The sequence below is a fragment of the Mytilus trossulus genome, chromosome 12 (assembly GCF_036588685.1).
Source record: "Mytilus trossulus isolate FHL-02 chromosome 12, PNRI_Mtr1.1.1.hap1, whole genome shotgun sequence".
Lineage (NCBI taxonomy): Eukaryota > Metazoa > Mollusca > Bivalvia > Mytilida > Mytilidae > Mytilus > Mytilus trossulus.
This window is the reverse complement of record NC_086384.1, coordinates 29,015,145-29,035,094: the sequence shown is the minus strand read 5'-3', so window position 1 is coordinate 29,035,094 and position 19,950 is coordinate 29,015,145. Positions and strand designations below refer to the sequence as shown.

The window sequence follows — 19,950 nt, the reverse complement described above, 5'->3', positions numbered from 1 at the left end:
ATATACAACTATTGCCTTAAATTACTATATGTTAAGGGTTTGATGATTGTTGAAAGACCATGGTGGTATGCTTTAGTTCACATCTTTGTCCTTTGGTTTTTATGAATAGTTGTCTGCAATCGTTCTAGATCTCCCTTTCTTTATTAGTTCAACACAACTAACTGTCACAAAATTTGTTCAGATGTCATTAGCCTTTGCATCATAAAGAAATAAATAGGGACAACTTTTTTTTTAAAGTTTATTAGACAATGTCAGAAATATAGTAAAGTTATATTTATACTTAAAAGTAAAAAAAAGCATCACAGTCAATTTTTTTCAATTTCTGAACCATATATAAAAAATAATTATATAAAAATATATCAATATAAAATTGTGTTTTGCTGTAGTACATGTATATGAAAATTAAATTAATTTGTTCATAAATATCAAATATATAAATAAATAAAAAATATAACAAATAAGAAATAACTTTATTAACTTCATGGACGGATATTTATCACATGAAAATACCCAATTGGACGGATTTCATTCATCTCGAATAGATTATATCATTTTCAGTAAAAATAAATACTCAAACATATTTAAAATCTATCAAGAAAAGAAAATTTTAAATAGAAATGTAGATGACAGACAGAAATTATAAATAAATTATCTTTGTCCATGTTCAGTTTCCATTGTCCATTTAAGTGAATCAGTTGTGATCAAAGTCCTCATAGTATAGGTGTCATTGTTCCATCATACACTGATATTTTACCAGGGTCTGCCGTTGATGTCTGACTGTCACTGACACGATAAGGAGATTTACTTCCAGATGACCTACCATCCTCAGATTCATTAGATGGAGGTGTATTTTGGCCTGATGGTGCTGGTGATCCACCACTAGATGCTGGGGCCCAGCGAGCAGCATTCTTTGACATTGGCTGTGGTGTAGGGGAACCAGACCCTGAGGACCCAGGTTTATTATTTGACATGGCGTCTAGATCTGCAGACAAATTGGGCTCAACAACTTCAGATGGATGTGGTGCAATTTTGGGACCAGAACTTGCTATCAAAGGATCAAATGAAGAAATCATATGACGTTTCTCAGCGTTCCAATCACCTTTGGGAGGGAAGTCCTGAAATGGAAAAAAAATATATATAATTTTTCATTGCAGGGATTAAGCGTTAAATACAAATTTACAGCCCAAATAATAACTATATCAAACACTAATTGTTAAATAACACTAATTACTTGGATTAGTGTGACGTCCATTTTCACTGAACTAGTACACAATTTTATTAAGGGGCAGTTGAGAATCTAGTCTGGGTGCGGGATTTTCTTTGCTGCGTTAAAGACCCATAGGGGGACTTTGGCTGTTGCCTGCTTTTTTGTTTGGGTTTTCAAGCTGTAGTTTGAATTCAAATATCAAATATAAAAAAACCAAGTGAACACTGCCATATCATTTGTATCACATTTCAGAAACATCATTAGTTATTTCTCTTTATATGTGACTATATGGGTGTATGACATTTGCGCTGATTTTGAAATTTTTCATTCTTTTATTTGCGCCAATTTCATTTTTTCATTTGCGCCGATTTTATATTTTTATCTTAATTGGATTTACAGGTAAGTTACAGGTAAGTTCATACTTTTACATTGGCTGAGCAGAGAGTATAAAGACAAATCAAGTGACATTGCAATTGGTAAATGGCTATTCCAATGTTTCGGGTTACCATTCCTTTCCCTAAATGAAATCGATGACTGCTTCACGTTTGACATTGCCTGACATTCTGCTCCTTCTGATGACAAATGTCATACATTCTAAGACACCATACAAGTACACATTCGGCATAACGGTCAACCAATTCCTGATGGCGTCCATAAAATTAATGAAGGGATGAATTCAACATCACCATTTGGAACTCTTAGTTTTATAGCTTCCTTGTGTCTCGGAGAAAATACGATCTCTAGAAATGCCCCCACCAGTACGTATGCCAGACAAAGAAAAGGTGGCCTTCGTTATCGACAATTAAGTCAAATATAGAAGAGACGAAATCATAAGAAAGGAATATATTAGATGTGTTGCCTATACATACTCGGAAATAATAGATTTATGATTTGAATGTATTCCGTTTTTATGGATTTGAAAGCTGTACATTTTTTTTTAATTCGTCATTTTAGTATAAACAAAGTGCTTTTATCTTAGGTTTTTTCTTCTTGATTTTAAGCAGGAGACAACAGTTATATACATGATTTGATTGACAAAGTGTATCATAACATATGTACAACTAGCTAACAAAATAGGTCTTTAATGATAAATGAAAATAACATTACTGGGATGGAGAGGTGTCTCATTGGCACACATACTACATCTTCTTATATCATTTCACCTTTAATTTACCTGTTATTTACCTGTAAATAAATCGGCGCAAATGCAAAACGCCAGACTATATGTTTTGGTAGTACTTGGTGGCATAGGGTTTTGATAGTAGATCTTTGGTAGCATCTATAGAATTAAACACATTTATAACTTGTGCACTAATTAAGGCTTATTAAGAATTGAGAATTGAAATATGTAATGTGTCAAAGAGACATCAACCTGAATTAAAGACTAGAAAACATCCCAGGGCCTATAATAGGTCTTCAATGCAACACTGCATGCCTCTAAACCTACTTTTATTCATACTTTTTTAACCTTGTCCATAGATATTGTTTGTTGGAAGATTTCCAGAAACACAGGCTTTAACTGATTATAAACAGTAATAAGCAAAATAACAACTTACCGTTTTATCTGGATTGTTAAAATCTGCAAATAAAAAGTAAGAAAATTATTATTAACTATATTGCTAAAGCAATAAAAGTTGAAAATTTCTGCTGAAAATATTTATTTATAAATTTATTTCCTTTTGAAGTACTGCATGAAACAAAACAAAAAGGCTGAGCTTTTTTGTAACTGCATACTGTGAAAGTACTTTAATTCGTGGGTATTAATTTTCGTGGTTTGAACAATATTTACATGTTTGTGGGTTTTTGAATTCGTGGATTTTAGTTTTCTAAAAAAAAATACTTGAAAATTTAAAGCTTTTAGGAACGAAGGTTACAAATAATAATAGTCTGGATTGAAGAAAATTGCAAAGTTAACATTGACCGGTGTAAATCGTAGTGACAACACTAATTAACCCAATATTAAAGACCATCAAAGGTGTTAGTTAGGCCATAAACATGTCACCTTAAGAAATCAGTAACATAAACAAATGCTACAAACTTATCTTGAATTGTCAAATAATTCTTATCAAAATCAAGCTCAGCATGAAATTGTTATTTCCCATATGTACGAGAACTATGAGGATATAAAACTAACACTTTATCATACTAGCATATTAATACCGGAAATCTGGCTTTCATCGATAAAAAATATTTTTTATGAGAATTAAAAGATCAAAAGTTGTGCAGTTTATGTTATTAAAGATTAAATGGGTAAAATCCTGCATGCAGTTGTAGTTCTGTGACTACTGTTAGAGTATTCACAGATTTGGGTTTATTAAATATATTCTGTAGATCATATCATTAGTTGAACCTACATGGGATCTTCCCATGTCTTGATTTGGACAATGTTTGTTTTATTTCGTTGGACACTTAAATTCGTGGTACCCCACGAAGAAAAGTACTTTCACAGTATTTTATAATATAGTACAAATGTATATCATTTATATATTTGAATGTTCAAGCAAAATTCTGAAACTTGAATACAGAAAAGTAATATAAAAATTGTGATAAAAAAAATAGAGTCAATGCTTTCACATGTTAAATATAAATCAACTCTGTCTACTTTTAATACAATATCCTTCTTTTAAAAACTTATTGCATGAGATTCCGATATTCAAAAATGTTTCATTTTTTCATGCCAAATCAAAGAATAGTCCTAAAGTCAACAAATATAACATTCAGTAGTATTTCAATAAATTCATTATAGAACACTTTTTACATATATAATACACATACCAAATGAAGGATTGTCAGCTGACATTCGATCTGAATCATCCATGAAATCTCCAAGAGAGGCTTGTGATCCATATGAGTTGGCAGTGTCACCACCTTGACATAAGATGTACTTCTCAACCCATGGTATATGGCTCCTGAAAGTTATATATGATTGATTAAATTTCAGTAATAAAAAAGCAAGTAACAAGAATGAAAATGATGCACATTTGACAGATATAGGAATAGATTCACTTCCATTGAAGATATTGAACATTTGACTTGAATATTCAGTTTGTTGAAGCCTGCACTTCACTTCAATATCAAATAGTTATTATATGCCCTTTTCCAGAACAGCTCCATATCTAAAAAAAACACACAACATAAAAATGATAAAATCAAATCTGACTTGTGTTGCTGTCACATTGATCTGTAACCCACATCTCTTTTAATTTACATTTATTCTCAAACAGATAATGTGAGATAACTTTGACAAATAAATAATGGGAGACAACTACCACTAATTCATTAAATAGATAATACTTACTCTCTTCTTTTCCATCTGTAGACTATCAACAGTATAATTACTACAATCAGTAATATTCCAATGATGATCAAGGCAATCATCCATGGTCGCAACAAACAGTTTGGATTATCTTGGGGACAAGCACACTCGTAATAGTCGATGTAGTCATAACACACAAATGGATCTGGGCAAGGGGAGCTAACACACTCATTGATATTCTCTTCACAATGGATACCAGTCCAACCAGAGGCACATATACAGTTGTAGTTGATATCAAAACTTTCAATAGCCCTACGGTAATGTTCACATGGATAGGATATACTGTCGTTTTTAGCTGAAACATAAAGCATTTGCATAAAGAAACAAACATCTTTAAGAATATACCCCATAGATGTATATAAGAAAATAAAATTAAAGAAACCATCTTTTAAAAATATTTAAAACTTTATCATATAATATTTACATTATTATATGAAAATGCACATGACTTTTGCAAGTGGCTACTCCGATGTGAAAGTTTTGTATCATACTGATAAAAATTTTATGTTCAGTTGAGGTTAGAAATTAGAACATAACAATGCTTATCTTTTATTAACAGAAAAAAGAATACTTTTAATTTCCCCTTTTTTTCTTTCACTAAAATATATTGGTAAACCTACATTCACATTCTCCTTTATTGCGACATGGTGACTCCATCACTGTGAATTTTATGGTGACAAGCCGTGACAGGGCACCATTAGTGTCTGCAAAGTAGACTTTAGCCTCATCGTAGCCAGAGAAGGAATAGTTCTGCACATACGCCAACTTCATATGGTTCCATTCATGTTCGTTTACTGGCTTCAACAGGCCAAGATCACATGGGAACACCAAATTATCCTGTAAATTGGAAATAAACAATTTATTATGCATACATTTATACACTGGAAAAAAAATTCTGTATGCTACTTGTTTTTTGACATATATAATCATTACTTTTAAAAACAAATGTTAAGAAAACTAGCATTAGATATTTTTTCTTCTTCATAAAATCATTGTACACAAACAAAACAATATTTGTAATGTTAAATTTTAGCAACTGAGTTTCAGAATAAATCTTGATAAAAACCAACCTTAAAAATCATGAAAATTTTCATGTTCATTTTTGAGAGTAAATAACTAAAAGTGTCTATACATGTATTTATCAAACCTCTACTGAAATAAACTTACAGTTCTTTCTGTAACATTTGGACATGGGTTAGCAATGGTTGGTATACTGGTTGAATTATCTGTGATATTCATAACTCCACCAACTGGTTCCTGGACAAAAAGATTTAGTGTATCCCCTAACTCAATATCATAAGCTCCTAGTAAGGCATACCAGGATGGGGACCAGACATGTTGATTCCATTCATTCTTCTGTTCCAGATAAACCTGTAAAAGATAAATAAGACTTATAATTTATTCAAAATCACTTCCTTCTTTTAACATATGTATCCTACCAAATTAGACTTATTACAAGGTTGAAAATAATAAGAGAAAAGCCAACTTGACAGGTGCCACATGCAGAGTAGGATCTTCTTACAGCTTTTACATTAATGCTAGCAAGACAAATCATTGTTTGGCTTGCTTGCTTTGTTTGTATCAATGTTTGCTCAAGCATGGCAATTAAGATAGGCAGGGCTTCAGCTTGTATACATATATATTTGGTAACAATGACATGACCAAAAACCATACTCTAAGGCTTTTTAAATTTTTGTTTTTATTAAACTTTCTTATCATTCTAAATTATTTAAATTACCACATGGTAAAAATACAAATTATTTAATGCCCAAAAAGGCGCAACCAGGGCCGACCGTGCATGGGCTGTATAGCCAGTCAAGGTCGTTAAAAACTTCCATTTGTTGTATTGACCCCAAAAACCATACTCTTAATTCACAGAAGGTCAGATAAAAAGATAAGTTTTCCTAATAACATCATTTTCTTCTTTGAAAATATTTGAGAATATTAATAATAAAATAAATCAAGAAATGATTTTTAGCATTTAAAAAAAAACTGGTTCTCCCTTCTTGAGTTGTTAAAAACCAAAAGATCACTACAGTTACCTGCAGCTATCACACTGGTTTACCGAGGGGAGACAACTTACCAAAACTGGTTCTGTAGGATCTGCTGGTAGTTGTGATTCTCCTAATAAAGTCAGGAAGATTGTTGGTGGATCTGCTATATCTGTTACATTGACAGTTAGCCATACTGTTACATTATTTGGTGGAATAATATCTGGATCATCTTGAACTTCCTGTAAGATGACAGGGAATGTCTGAATACCTTGACAGTTCTCACAAGGTGTGAACAGCAGTCTGAAAAGATAAAAAAAAAATAGTTAAATAGTTCTCACAAATGTGAAAATCAGGCTTAAAAGATAAATAAAATACAAGTATTAATTATTTTTAAGTAATGGAATTACTTTAAAATTATTTTGTGGAATACCATATAATTTTGAATATGTTAAATCTAAACAAAATATTTATTGAATAGAGATAATTGATACACAGGGTTGCAAATTTTTGGATTGATGTTAAACCATACTTGAACTATTTATAAAATCAATGAAAGCCAACCAAGGGTAGAATGCTGTACATTACAATCTTATATTGCGTGTCTCATCATTAAAAGAACTTACATTCCATCGACCGACAGGATAGGTGTTCCCATGGTATAATTAGTGTAGTTACCAACCAGATAGAACTCAATAGTATCTCCCTCATCATCTGTCGCTTCCAACTGGTACTGTATTGTACCTAAAAATATACAGACCATACACGATTATAGTAGCTATAAACTGGTACTGTATTGTACCTAAAAATATACAGACCATACACGATTATAGTAGCTATAAACTGGTACTGTATTATGTACCTAAAAATACACAGATCATACAAAATAATTATCTATTAATCTTTTAAACGATATATATAGACGGGGCTTCAGTAGTGTACCCAACTTACTTTCAAGCCTATAACAATCATTTTTAGGATGTACTTAGGTGATCTATGGTAAATAGTTATCAAAGGTACCAGGATTATAATTTAGTACGCCAGACGTGCGTTTTGTCTACGTAAGACTCATCAGTGACGCTCATATCAAAATATTCATAAAGCCTAACAAGTACAAAGTTGAAGAGCATTGAGAATCCAAAATTGAATGAATAAAGAAATCAAAATTGATACTTTAAGCTGGAAGAGTATAAGTTAAGGATAAAAAAAAAAGCTCAAAATAATGATAGGTCATGGAGCTCCTTTTCGAGATATTTGATTTATAAAATATGGCAGGAAAAGGCTGACTCACGTTTTACCCTTATTTATGCATTGGTATTACGGTATTTGGGTCTCAAATCAAAAGAAAGATAATCAATAATCTGCTTATATTTTATCAAAGGACCTTTTATCAGCTCTTAAATCTGTTAAAAAAAATAGGTGTTATGGGGCAAAACATTTTACCTTGCATCGTATGGAAAAACACCAAGGAATCCGAACATTTGACACTTCTTCAAAAACCTAACCTAAGTACATCCTTAAATGAAATGGTTTTGAATCATTTTTTTATTAAAGGTGACAGATCCTTTCAAATGAGATGTCATGTTGCAAGCCCCCTCCCTCAAACACCCAATGTTTTGGGTCAAAATATATGGAAAGGTATACAGTGTCTTAGCTAAGCAACCCTACAACTATAAGGTTGCACTTTCTTTTTTTTAAAGACATTTTTGTGGGCAATGTCTTACCTGCATCTTCTGACATGTAGATAACATCAGGTACTGTAAGATGGGGCTCTGAATTAGTAATGGCTGCCTTCGCATTAGCCAGAGAGAACATGGTCTCATGTTTAAAGTATGGATCATTGACTGCTCCTTCTGTCAAATCTCTCCAGGTGTTGCATACCTGTAAACATAGCATAAATATACAAAATTACATCTGTGTTGAAGTTCAGGAACATATTTCATTGGCATTAGTTAAATTAAACCTTATAAATATTATGAAAGCAATACAAATATAAAGAAGTCAAGAATATTGGTAAAAAATCAGGATAATTTGCTTGAAAATAATAACCAGTTAGAGAGAATTATTACAAAAGAGTAAAAAGTATAAGAAAAATTTGTGAGAGATCCCAAATGCAGGGGAAAAAAATTTCAAAAGTCCAACCTCAAAGGTAAAATATTGAGGAATCTGTAGGCATGACTGGAATAAATTACAATCTTACCTTGACAGTGACGGTTCCATCATTATTGAAGACTTCAGTATCTGTCTCATTACAGGTTCTACTAGACTCCTCCCACAATTGTCTCACTAAAAATTATAAAAAAAAAATAAGGAAAGAGGACACATTAGGCCTTTTAGGCTGGAACAATTTTTTTCAATGTTGTAAATTTTGTTTGCAAATCTATTTTACTTAAAGAAAACTATTGTTGTCATCTGCTAATGTTATATATTTTGGATATTTCAAATTCAAGTAATACTTTTCATATTAATTTCATCATAAACAATTTTTAACTCCTCTTGTTGTATTTTAGCTTACAAATCTTAGAAATCACATCTTTAATGAAATTTTCTTATATGTATACTATTTGTAAGGAAACAAATTCTCATTGAATGCATATTTTTGTGACTCAAAATAGCTTGCCTAAATCTTTTCCATAAAGGATCAAAATATTATTTTTTACCTTAGTTAATTGACTGCATAATGTTCAGTACAAAGGTTTAAAGTTAAAGTATCTAAAATAAAAGAAAATTGAGCCAGCACAACATAATAATTTCTTATTTTACCTGGATTCCAATGTACCAAAATAGTTCTATTTCCAGAATCATGGGGTCCTGGTCCGGCAACATCACTGAATGTCATCAGAATTGGACCAGGCATCATAATATGTCCAACAGACACAAAGGCAAAGGCAAATTCACTTCCATAGAATCTAGAACCGAAAATATCAAAATAGTTTAATGGCAAAAACAACTTTTCAGTAAATGATAAAAGTTCGAAGAGACATTTGTTACTGAAAATTGTACCATCAGTATAACACAACCATATTGAGTTTCAAATCATATAAAATTTTAAATGGATTCTAAATGACAAAAGGGACACACCTGTCACACCATTTCCTTTAAGTGATTGAAATGAGTCAAAATTTCTACCAAACATTTATATTTATATAATATGAAACACCAAATGAGAATTTTCATAATTTCAGTTTCATACATCTTAAAAAAAACCAACAATCATACCTTCCAAGTAGAGTTCTATCCACTAAATCAGTTGTAGTAGATGGATCAACAATATAAGGTACAAAATCTGTTGATGCCGCTGAGTCGTAAGTTGCTGTTAACTCAGAAGGTGTCAGGATTGTAAATGTTGTACTGTGTCCAGAAGTCAAATCTATAATGAAATAAGAAGTTATATGTGGTGGATACCTAATGATATAGTGTCTGTAACAAAATGTTCAAGCAATACTTTCTGACATTAATATAGGATTGATGGATTGTTGGTGTTGAATCCTCTACAGAAGTCTTGTTAAGGAGAAGATTTAAATATGTCTGTCCTTAGCTCTTTTGAATTTCCCCTTTTAATTGTGCACAATTCAAGGTATTATTTTTTTCAATCAACTTAGTGTATTGTCTTTTTATACTTGTTATGCATACAAGAGGTTGCAATAATTACATCAAATATTTGTTGCAATTTTTTTTATCTTGCTAATACTAACTGCTTGGAGTAACAATGACTAAATCATCTCCGACAGCTCTCTTCTTCCTTCTACCAGATCCTGGTGTGACTGAGATTGTAATGGCCAATCCATTCAGGGATGTTTCTAGATCAGTGTTGGCATTGGTTATTATAACACTACCCATTGTCTTGTTAACACATCTCATGGCTGCATTACATAACCTCATCATCATAAACACAGTACGTCCTGGCTCCATGTTGAATACATTATTGGCGCTTGAGAGACGGTCTGCTTCAGACAAACTTGTATTTTGTACAGGGTTTAATTCAGATAATCGTCTTATGTTGACCCCATTAATTCTAACGTAGCCATCCTCAATCATGATCGTCCCAGAAATATTGTATCCTACCCAAGTACATGGGAAAATATCCTCTTTTTCTTCATCTGTTCCACAGCACAAATCTGAAAATTATTTTGTTAAAAATTACAGTATAAGTAATATCTAACATCAACCACAGCTGAGCAAATTACAATACAAGTTTTCAATATAAATATATAGTTGAAGTCTTAGAAGAAATCTTTTATTTTGTTTTTAATGATTTCATTTTGTTCTTAACCCTTTCCTCCATTGAATTTATTTTTTTGCATACTTGATTCGCATAGGATTTTTTTGATAAAATGCTGAACAGATGCTTTAAAGAATTAAAGCATTGCGAAAAACAACTATTTCATCAAATAAATTTAAGTCAGATATTCCTATGATATTCCTTTTCATATTGGATACAAATTTTATTAAGTCAACTGCAGACACTTTGTAGTCAAAGTGTTTCAACTGAGGTACTACACAGGCGTCAAAAGGCGTCTTTATGGAGTAAGGGGGGTGGCGTCAAAAGGCGTCATTATAGTAGAAAGGGTTAATACAATATAAGTTTTTAATTACAAATTATGCAATTAACAGACAATTCAAACTCAATAGTTTTACCAATATTAACCTAAAATAGTTCACAGGTCAAACATGAAAATCTCTTTGGTAAAAAAAAAAAAAATAATAATGATTTTAGTATTCAAACCCAAGTAAAGACTGGGAAATATCAGGTTAAATAATCACTTCAATGTACATACCATATCTATTGACTGCCTCATCATGACTAAGTGTAAATGTAACTCCTAGTTTGGTAGGATCAGTACTTTGCATTGAATCTACTGGAGTGACATCAGCTGATAGCTGGGTAGCACCAGGTATAGTGGTATTCACATCATCTATTGGATCCTCCAGAAGTACAATTACACCTGTTAAGTAGATTAAAGAGGTTTAATATTTGTTTAAATTTCTATTTATCATAGCAAGTATAAAGCTTGACCTGAAATTTGGTCTTCCTAGACAGTCATTATATACATTACAGTATCTTAACTCTTTCTTGTAATCTTTAAATATTTAGCTAGAATGATACTTTTGTATTTCATGTATTTATTTAAAACATTTTTTTATGTGAATTGGCCACTTTTTGATGTTAACATTTTGTCATCTTTAATCTTTCACCCAAAATTTGACATTTGTTTTAGTATCTGGGCAGATGAAAAGAACTGTTATATACCTTTAGTATCATTGTAGCTCACAACATGTCCAGCCCCATTCTCACAGATCAGGGATACAAAGTATGAAGTATTGTGTTGCAAGATGCCTTCAAATGTCATGTTAATGGCAGTCTGATTGGTTTCTACAGACTCAAATTCCTGTAGCTCTTGTCCACCAACTGTTGTTCCTATGGCCCACAAATTTTCCTGAAAATAAAAAAAAAACAAATCTAGAAGAGACATAGAATATTTCTTACTGTAATATTTTTGTTTCAAAATAAGCAATTTTAAGCATTTCAACATTAAATGAATTGACACTGTTTGTCAGACGTCTGGTCGCATACCCACCATACAATACCCAAATCAATAACCAATTTTTCCTTCGAAAATCTAGTTATAAAGGCCACAGCATAAAATTTATTAGTTTTTTTAAGAGTAGAAAATTTTAAAATATTATCCTTCCAATAAATTCAGTACTTTCAAGTCATTTTGCATGTAGCCAATTCAATAATCTTTGGTGTTTTAATGTTAATTAGAATATAAGGTTTTATAATAAAAATATGTAGGTTAAATCTGAACCAAGTGCACCTTTTGCATTAATACATGCTTCACAGAATGGTTGGAAAATAAATAAAGCACACCTTTTGAATAGTAGGCATAGGTAAGACATTTTGTACTAACCACTATATCACTTTCATCATCATAACATCTCCAGAATGCCTTTATAGTGCTGTTGGATCCCTGATATCTGACAGGAGTGAACTCCCCTTGATCTACATCAATATAAATATCGCTGCCCATCACATCAGGATCAAATATTGGTGGTGTATCGTCAATGTAAAATCCATCTGAAGACACAACTGTGGTAACACCAGAACCAAGCACAGCTTTCACTGAAATAAATTCATTCAAGTTAAAAAAAAAAAATCCTTTTTCAGTCAATTAATCAAGGTAAAACTTTTTTTTATACCTTATGATAGAAAGCTTGTTTTTTCCTTCTGAATTCTAAAAATAAAATACAACAAATGTGAACGTCAAGAGGGATGATCATATAATACAAATAAAATAACCATATAATTATATATTCTTATTTGATAAATGATCTACAAATCAATTGACCTTTAAAACAGTAATAACAAGAGGCTGTCACAACGACAGCAAACTGGATTTATTAACATTTATTTGTGTCCTGGCAATATCACAAGAACCATGATTAGTGAAAGTGAAAATCGTCAATATCAAATTTGACCTCCATTTTGTCATCAGTATCAACATATTAAAATTTGAAAAGCTTAGATTGAATGGTTCGTGAGTAAATGCAACAACGTGAATGGAAACACCATTTTACGATCTTACAAGAACCATAACTACTGAACGGTAAAAGTCAAAGTCATCATTATTGAACTTGACCTCTATTTTGTCATCAGTAACAACATATTAGAATTTGAAAAGCTTTGGTTGAATGGTTCATGAGAAAATGCACAGACACGACTGGAAACACTATTTTTCAATCTTTCAAGAACCATAACTTCTGAACGGTAAAAGTCAAAATCGTCATTATTAAACTTGACCTCCATTTTGTCACCAGTAACAACATATTAAAATTTGGGAAGCTTTGGTAGAACAGTTCATGCGTAAATGCACTTGACCTTCATTTAGTTGTCAGTAACAACATATTAAAATTTTAAAAGCTTTGGTTGAACGGTTCATAAGTTAATGCACGGACAACATTTGATTGCCGCCCGCCCGACCGGCCGACCGACCGACCGCCGAGCATCCCCAAATCAATAACCGACATTTTTGTCACAAAAATCTGGTTAAAAATGCATATTGTCTTCCAAAATTAAAATGATCTAATAACTTCTCTATCCTATATATCATCTCTCTTCAAGCAAACTATTGTCACTGGTTCTTGTGCACATGTTTTAATCCCTGAGATTGTTTTTACTGGCATAAGATTATAATTATAAAATGAAAAATGAGTACCACAATATTAGAGCACAGCGGGAAAAAAAAGAATATCAAAGAAATCATATGTATGTACGGTTAGAGGTTTTTACCTGTAAAATAATAATCTATTGTTTTTGTCTCGTTGTCCTCCATTCTTGTAGCTGGGAGAGTGAAGTTGTCAAGCATAAATTTGTATAATACATGTTCCTCAGCGTCACATGTTGAATTACAATTGTAGCGTGAACACAAGTTATAACACGGGAGACATGGTGATATCATTTCTCTATAAGGAACAACCTCTGTTCCTTTAATTGTAGTTCCGATACCAATTTCGTACTTAATTATTGGATTTGTTCCTCCACGGAATGGAGCACCATATCTGCAATGTGCACCTGGTTCGGGAGGTAAAACTACACTTCGGAAGTATGCTTTGGTGGAGTAAGGATTAAAAGTGTCAACGACTGGCGGTAAATAATTGTTTTTAGGAAATACATGGAAGATTAGGTCTGTGTCTGTACTCAGATCACGTATTCCACATACTTTACTCCACAATACACCATCCACATACAAATAGAAGCACAATGATGGCTGTAAAGGAAAAGGAACTAATTAAAATCGTAAAAAAGCCAATAATGATTAGAAAAAAATTATGCTAGTTATGTGGTGAAAAATACATTATTCACATTAAAAATAATTGAGAACAAATTACTTATTTAAAAGATCATGCATAAAAAAGTTTCGGATTAATAAAACCCTTCTCCAATATAATTGACCTAGATTTCACATTCTTTTTCTGCATTAAATACCGTAAACAAACTTCCTAGATTCTTTTTATTTACCCTCACATACATAAAATGTCATTTACCTCCTTTGCTTTCAGTCAGACTTACAAAATCATTTTCATGCATTAACTTTTAATACATGACACTCAGAATACTCATACAATAACTTCATTAAAAGCATTAACAATATTCATGTCATACAGAATAAGGACAATCAAACAAACAAAATAACTACTTTTTGCCCTATTTCTTTACAAACTTACGTTCACAGCTTCATCAGCTTCAAAGTTAACAGCAATCCTATAAGTATGGAAATCAGCTGAAGGGTCAAAAGTGAGGACATCTTCTACCACTTGTGGGGGTAATGTATCGTTGAAGATTCTACACCATGTTACAACATGTGGGTCATCACCTATACACAGAATAAAGTCAAGATTTCTTTTTAAAAATATCAATGAAATGGCAAATGTTGAACCCTTAGTGTCCAAAATTAGAAAAGAAGATGTGTCCATGGCTTGTGAACTATGAAATCAAGGTCAAAATCATAATTTGACATACTATGGATTCATTATTATTCATTGGATACACATTTTCATGGATTTTGTTGTGTACATGTGAACCACAAAATTTAATATTCAAATTTTCTTTAGGCTTGTATGCAGACTTTGGCAAAACATTGAAATTAAATGTCCATGAATATGTTAGTTTTCCCTTATTCACAGAAATGGTACACAAGAAAATTAATGAATCAAATTTAACAGTTTGAATCATAATGAACATGTGTGCTAACTTTTTTTAAGTTGATGTGACCACTATTTAAAAAGTAAACTACTGTAACCAAACAATTTAATCTGATGGACATACAGATCAGAAAATAGAACGACCCAACATGGCTGTAAGCAGCACATAAAATTAAGTGTAATTTACCTGCAAAAATTTCAATTCCACACGATGCACGTGCAGGCTGTGTTGATAAATCTATCGGTGATGTAACAGCTCCACCTGTGGGGTTTTCTACCACTTGGTATGGAGAAGATGTGGCGTTACCAACAACAGGAACAGCTTCAGTTGTTGGTGCGACTATTGTATCGTTACCAAACTTTTCAGCTAAATATGTCGTACAGTCACAGGCAGTGCATGTCTAAAAATAGAGAATAAATTCAAACATGCTATTATATTGTTTGTATTTCGTATTAAGAGCTCTATCACATGGTTATATGTTTCGCTTAAAAAAATTCTACTATATAAAAAACTATACAGAATATTTAAAAGTTAACTGCTCATTTGAATTGTTAGAGTTGTGTCAAATATGCATACTTTGCTCCGTGTTGAAGGTCGTACTTTAACCTATAATGGTTTACTTTTTAAATTGTTATTTGGATGGAGAGTTGTCTCATTGGCACTCACACCACATCTTCCTATATCTATTTATAAGATAAGTTAATTTAGGTTGATTTACTAAGCTTGGGGTATTCAGAATTAATTCAAGAGCATATTTCTCATTTCATATCTATGAAAGTCAATTTGTAGGGTTAAATATTTCCCATAATGCCTTGCACTCTACATATTCTAAGGAATTTATACTTACTGCTGGAATAGGATTCTCAAAACAGCAAATACATGCTGTGGCAGACCAGTCAGCCTCTGGAACATGATCGTATGGCATTATTTCACCCTCTGGTCCATCCCATAACATCACAGAAGTGGCAGCCATACCTTCACCACTAGCAGCTTTTATTTCAAACTGTAATTTAAAAAAATTACTTGTAAACCTGGGTTTTTTAAATGAAGACATGGAAGCTAGCTTTTATTATTAAAATTAAAACGACTCAATTTAACTGAATTTCTATAAAGACTTTTTAATTTATTTCTGGTAGTTACAATAACAATTTGTCTGATTTCATTTTTCGAGAAAACAAAAATGTGTCCAAAGTACACGGATGCCCCACTCGCATAATCATTTTCCATGTTCAATGGACTGTGAAATTGGATAAACAAGAATGTGTCCCCAGTACATGGATGCCCCACTCGCACTATCAATTTTAATGTTCAGTGGACCGTGAAATTGGGACTCTAAAGAACTCTAATTAAAATTAGAAAGATCATATCATAAGGAACATGTATACTAAGTTTCAGCTTGATTGGACTTCAACTTCATCAAAAACTACCTCCACCAAAAACTTTAACCTGAAGTGGGACAGACGAACGAACGTACGGACGGACAAACGGACGAACGAACAGACGGACAGACGCACAGACCAGAAAACAAAATGCCCCTCTACTATTGTAGGTAAGGCATGAAAATCAAATGGGTGAGCTTAGTCTGAAAGAAATCGACTTTATGCAAATGAATATAAATACATCTGTTAACCTATTTGGGTTGAAAAAATCTCTACAGAAAGATTGTAACCTTTGAAAACTGAGTCAAAAGAACCCTACAAAACAAGACCAAAATTCATCTTTTATTTCGTATTTGAATAATCAAAAACCAATCAAAATCTTATAATGTATGTATATAAATACATGCACTTGCATAAGCTCGATTTTTATCCAATGTAGCTCATTTTTTAAAATTTTGAACATACCTCCCATTCTCCTCCTCTTTCGTAGTCAGCTTTTCTAAAGTATCCTCCAGAATACATTATATCCAAATTAGTATCCCTTGCCAACTTGATCCAAATTTCATCATCATAAATTTCCTTTCCAAGATTTTCTGTACGCATTTTAATGGGCCAGTTCTGTCCCTTAGGATCTCTGAAGCCTATTTGCTGAAGGACATTCCAGTTGGTATCATTGACAATTGATACTGGACGTGTTGGACATGCCTGACCAAATGGAGCCGCCATATGCAGAAGAGATCCTGAAATTTTTATCAAGAATTGAACATTTATCATTTTATCAAGAAATGAATATTCATTATTTCATCAAGAAATGAGTATGCATTATTTAATCAATACCAACAAAGTGATCTATTCTAGATCCACGAAAATTGATAGATTTTTGTTTCTAAAGTTTTCTAATTTTAAGGGTATTAAGTTTTTTAATTGATCATTTCTATCCATTAAAGATTTCAATACTTTTTGAATCACATGAAATATCAGACTGTACCATCACCCAAGCTGACAATTTGGAGCTGGATCTTTGATGAACCTTTGTAAAAAATATTGCCTGACATCCAGCAATTTCAAATGTATTTTCTTATTTTGTATCAACCAATTTTTTCAGGGGAGAATTGTTTATGTATATTTTCAAATAAATTGTAATTATTTAATGCATAAAAGAGAATTTCTCCTAGTGTTTTACATACAAACCTTTAGCAACATTGGGAGAATTAAACCAAACACGATCATGCTTAAAATCCCAGCCATCAACAACTTTACCAGGAGTTGGTTTGGTCATGTCTAATAGTATTGGAACTGACTCATCTGTTATGGAAAGGCCTGCTCCATTTTTGATGATAAACTTCACACTAAGCGGTTCTGATTTCTATAAAGAAAATGATTAAATGTCATATCATCTTTACTTCAGTCTTGAAATTTTCTCATCATAACATAATTCCATTGGGTAAAAAGAAAGTTTTTACATTTCTTCTTTATTATTCAATGTTTCCAAAAAAAAATTCTTCAAATTAGAAAATATTTATTAAAATATGTAGATGTTTTTGCAAATGAGATAACTATCCATGCACCAATAATCAGAGAATAAGGATTTTGAACAACTTCAACATGTTTCAACCCTATCTCCACCTGAACATCAGGAAGTGAATAAAAATATTTACACTTGTATGCAAATTAGTCCGCCATTACGTAAAATCACACAGGTTCCAGTTAACTTTGACATCATAATTTAAAATATCTGAAGTCACAATTTAAAAGTGATGGTTGCTTGACGCCAAAAGGTTATTCGGATTTGATCTAAGGTCATTCGGAGGCAAGATACAGCTAAATACCAATATTTTGGTGGGAATTCAGGATTTGGCCTGTTATATCTCTTGAATTTTAGATTTACCCTCCTCAGGACTCAGAAAATAATTTCTAATTTTTCGAGATCTAGGTTTTTTTTCTCTGGAATTCTTGGATGACACACTCCCTCATAACACCTCTCATTATGATAAATAGAATAATACAAAAGAAACAGTTTGTTCTAACAACACAATAACTTACATTTAGAGTTAGATCTATGAAACTGTAATCTGTATAATTATTTGATAGGGTTATCCAGCTGACGACCATCTCAGACTCGGCAACTTCTGAACATGATTTATTTCTCCAGAGTGATACTTCATATGTGGCTATATCAGAAACATCATCAACATATCCTTCCCAATACACATGTACTGAGGTATTGGACTGAGTGTAGGTCACAACCTGAAATGGGAACAAAAACATTTTAACTCGGATCCATTTCAATAGATGTGTATTTAAATTAGTTTTTACTAAGAAGATCGAAATAAAAGATCATGTTTTAAGGAGAATAATCTTTCCAAAGAACTTATATAATGAAGAACATCAAGTTACTAATTGGTTTTTTTCTGTTATAGTTTTTAACTTTTTTTTCTTAAACAGAGTAAAACTAAGATGTTTTTCAGTGCAATGTATTTTTCCATGGTTCTGCCAAAATTTTAAATCACAATTTCCCTGTTGTTAAATATTTGCAGCCATAATAATACAAACCATATCATAATAGGGTCCAGTTTTTATCCTGCCCTGTTCTGGTGGTGTAGAGTCCACAATGAATTCATGCATGACCATACCACATGCTCCAGATTTGTCAGCACCTTTTAAAGAAAAAAAATTGGAGATTTGAATAATTGTTGACACAGTGATAAGTCTTGTCTGTGTAATCTTGTTTTCTCAAATCTTTATCAATCATTTGCTTCCTTTAAAGCAGGGACAACAATGAATATACCACAGTAATAAGTGAAATTATCAGATTTATCGTATTTAACTGTGTATAATACGCAGCTGTATATAATACGTACATCTTTTCCATACCTTAAAAATCATGAAAAATTAAAAAAAATAAATTAAAATGCCTTTACCAAATCAAGAATATGACATTTGTTTTTCACTTGTTCTGTCGGTTGATAAAGACTAACATTTGAATTTGTCAGTTTTTACAGTTTTCATCTTTTTAAAATACCTTTCATCTTTCAAAGATCATTGTTGATAATCAGTATAATGGACTGCAAATGGGCCGACTGATAAAATAATCAACCATCTTAATGACATCATCAAGGTATGATTATGCAAATTATCCTGCATCAGACTAGACTTACCCATTGCATACACATAGTAGGTAGCTCCCTGTGTCAGATTGAGACCTTGGATTGTTGTAACAGTGTACTTGTTTATATTTGTAACATCATAATCTGTAAATAATTGTTCCTTCTCTTCATCTGTAGCTGAGCCACCATCAATCTGTGCAAAATGGGAGATATTTAAAATTCATGCCTTAAGGATGTGATAAAAAG

The 19,950-nt window shown here is 32.0% G+C and overlaps 1 protein-coding gene across 1 annotated transcript in view; it reads right to left on the bottom strand.

Moving 5' to 3' along the window:
• Nucleotides 1-272: 272 nt before the first annotated feature.
• The window catches only part of LOC134693741 (uncharacterized), a 180,100-nt gene continuing 160,422 nt past the window's right edge, over nucleotides 273-19,950 (bottom strand). Inside the window, exons 188-212 of the mRNA XM_063554642.1 lie at nucleotides 19,756-19,897; nucleotides 19,151-19,254; nucleotides 18,641-18,844; nucleotides 17,789-17,963; nucleotides 17,063-17,337; nucleotides 16,066-16,221; nucleotides 15,405-15,618; nucleotides 14,741-14,889; nucleotides 13,806-14,283; nucleotides 12,427-12,638; nucleotides 11,766-11,952; nucleotides 11,293-11,460; nucleotides 10,210-10,632; nucleotides 9,734-9,884; nucleotides 9,278-9,423; nucleotides 8,715-8,800; nucleotides 8,239-8,395; nucleotides 7,141-7,258; nucleotides 6,607-6,817; nucleotides 5,691-5,894; nucleotides 5,144-5,360; nucleotides 4,506-4,818; nucleotides 3,983-4,116; nucleotides 2,764-2,786; nucleotides 273-1,115 (exon numbers count right to left, since the gene is read on the bottom strand). Coding sequence (XP_063410712.1) covers nucleotides 711-1,115; nucleotides 2,764-2,786; nucleotides 3,983-4,116; nucleotides 4,506-4,818; nucleotides 5,144-5,360; nucleotides 5,691-5,894; nucleotides 6,607-6,817; nucleotides 7,141-7,258; nucleotides 8,239-8,395; nucleotides 8,715-8,800; nucleotides 9,278-9,423; nucleotides 9,734-9,884; nucleotides 10,210-10,632; nucleotides 11,293-11,460; nucleotides 11,766-11,952; nucleotides 12,427-12,638; nucleotides 13,806-14,283; nucleotides 14,741-14,889; nucleotides 15,405-15,618; nucleotides 16,066-16,221; nucleotides 17,063-17,337; nucleotides 17,789-17,963; nucleotides 18,641-18,844; nucleotides 19,151-19,254; nucleotides 19,756-19,897 — 5,052 coding nt within the window. The 3' untranslated portion in view covers nucleotides 273-710. The remainder of the gene's footprint in view (nucleotides 1,116-2,763; nucleotides 2,787-3,982; nucleotides 4,117-4,505; nucleotides 4,819-5,143; nucleotides 5,361-5,690; nucleotides 5,895-6,606; nucleotides 6,818-7,140; nucleotides 7,259-8,238; nucleotides 8,396-8,714; nucleotides 8,801-9,277; nucleotides 9,424-9,733; nucleotides 9,885-10,209; nucleotides 10,633-11,292; nucleotides 11,461-11,765; nucleotides 11,953-12,426; nucleotides 12,639-13,805; nucleotides 14,284-14,740; nucleotides 14,890-15,404; nucleotides 15,619-16,065; nucleotides 16,222-17,062; nucleotides 17,338-17,788; nucleotides 17,964-18,640; nucleotides 18,845-19,150; nucleotides 19,255-19,755; nucleotides 19,898-19,950) is intronic.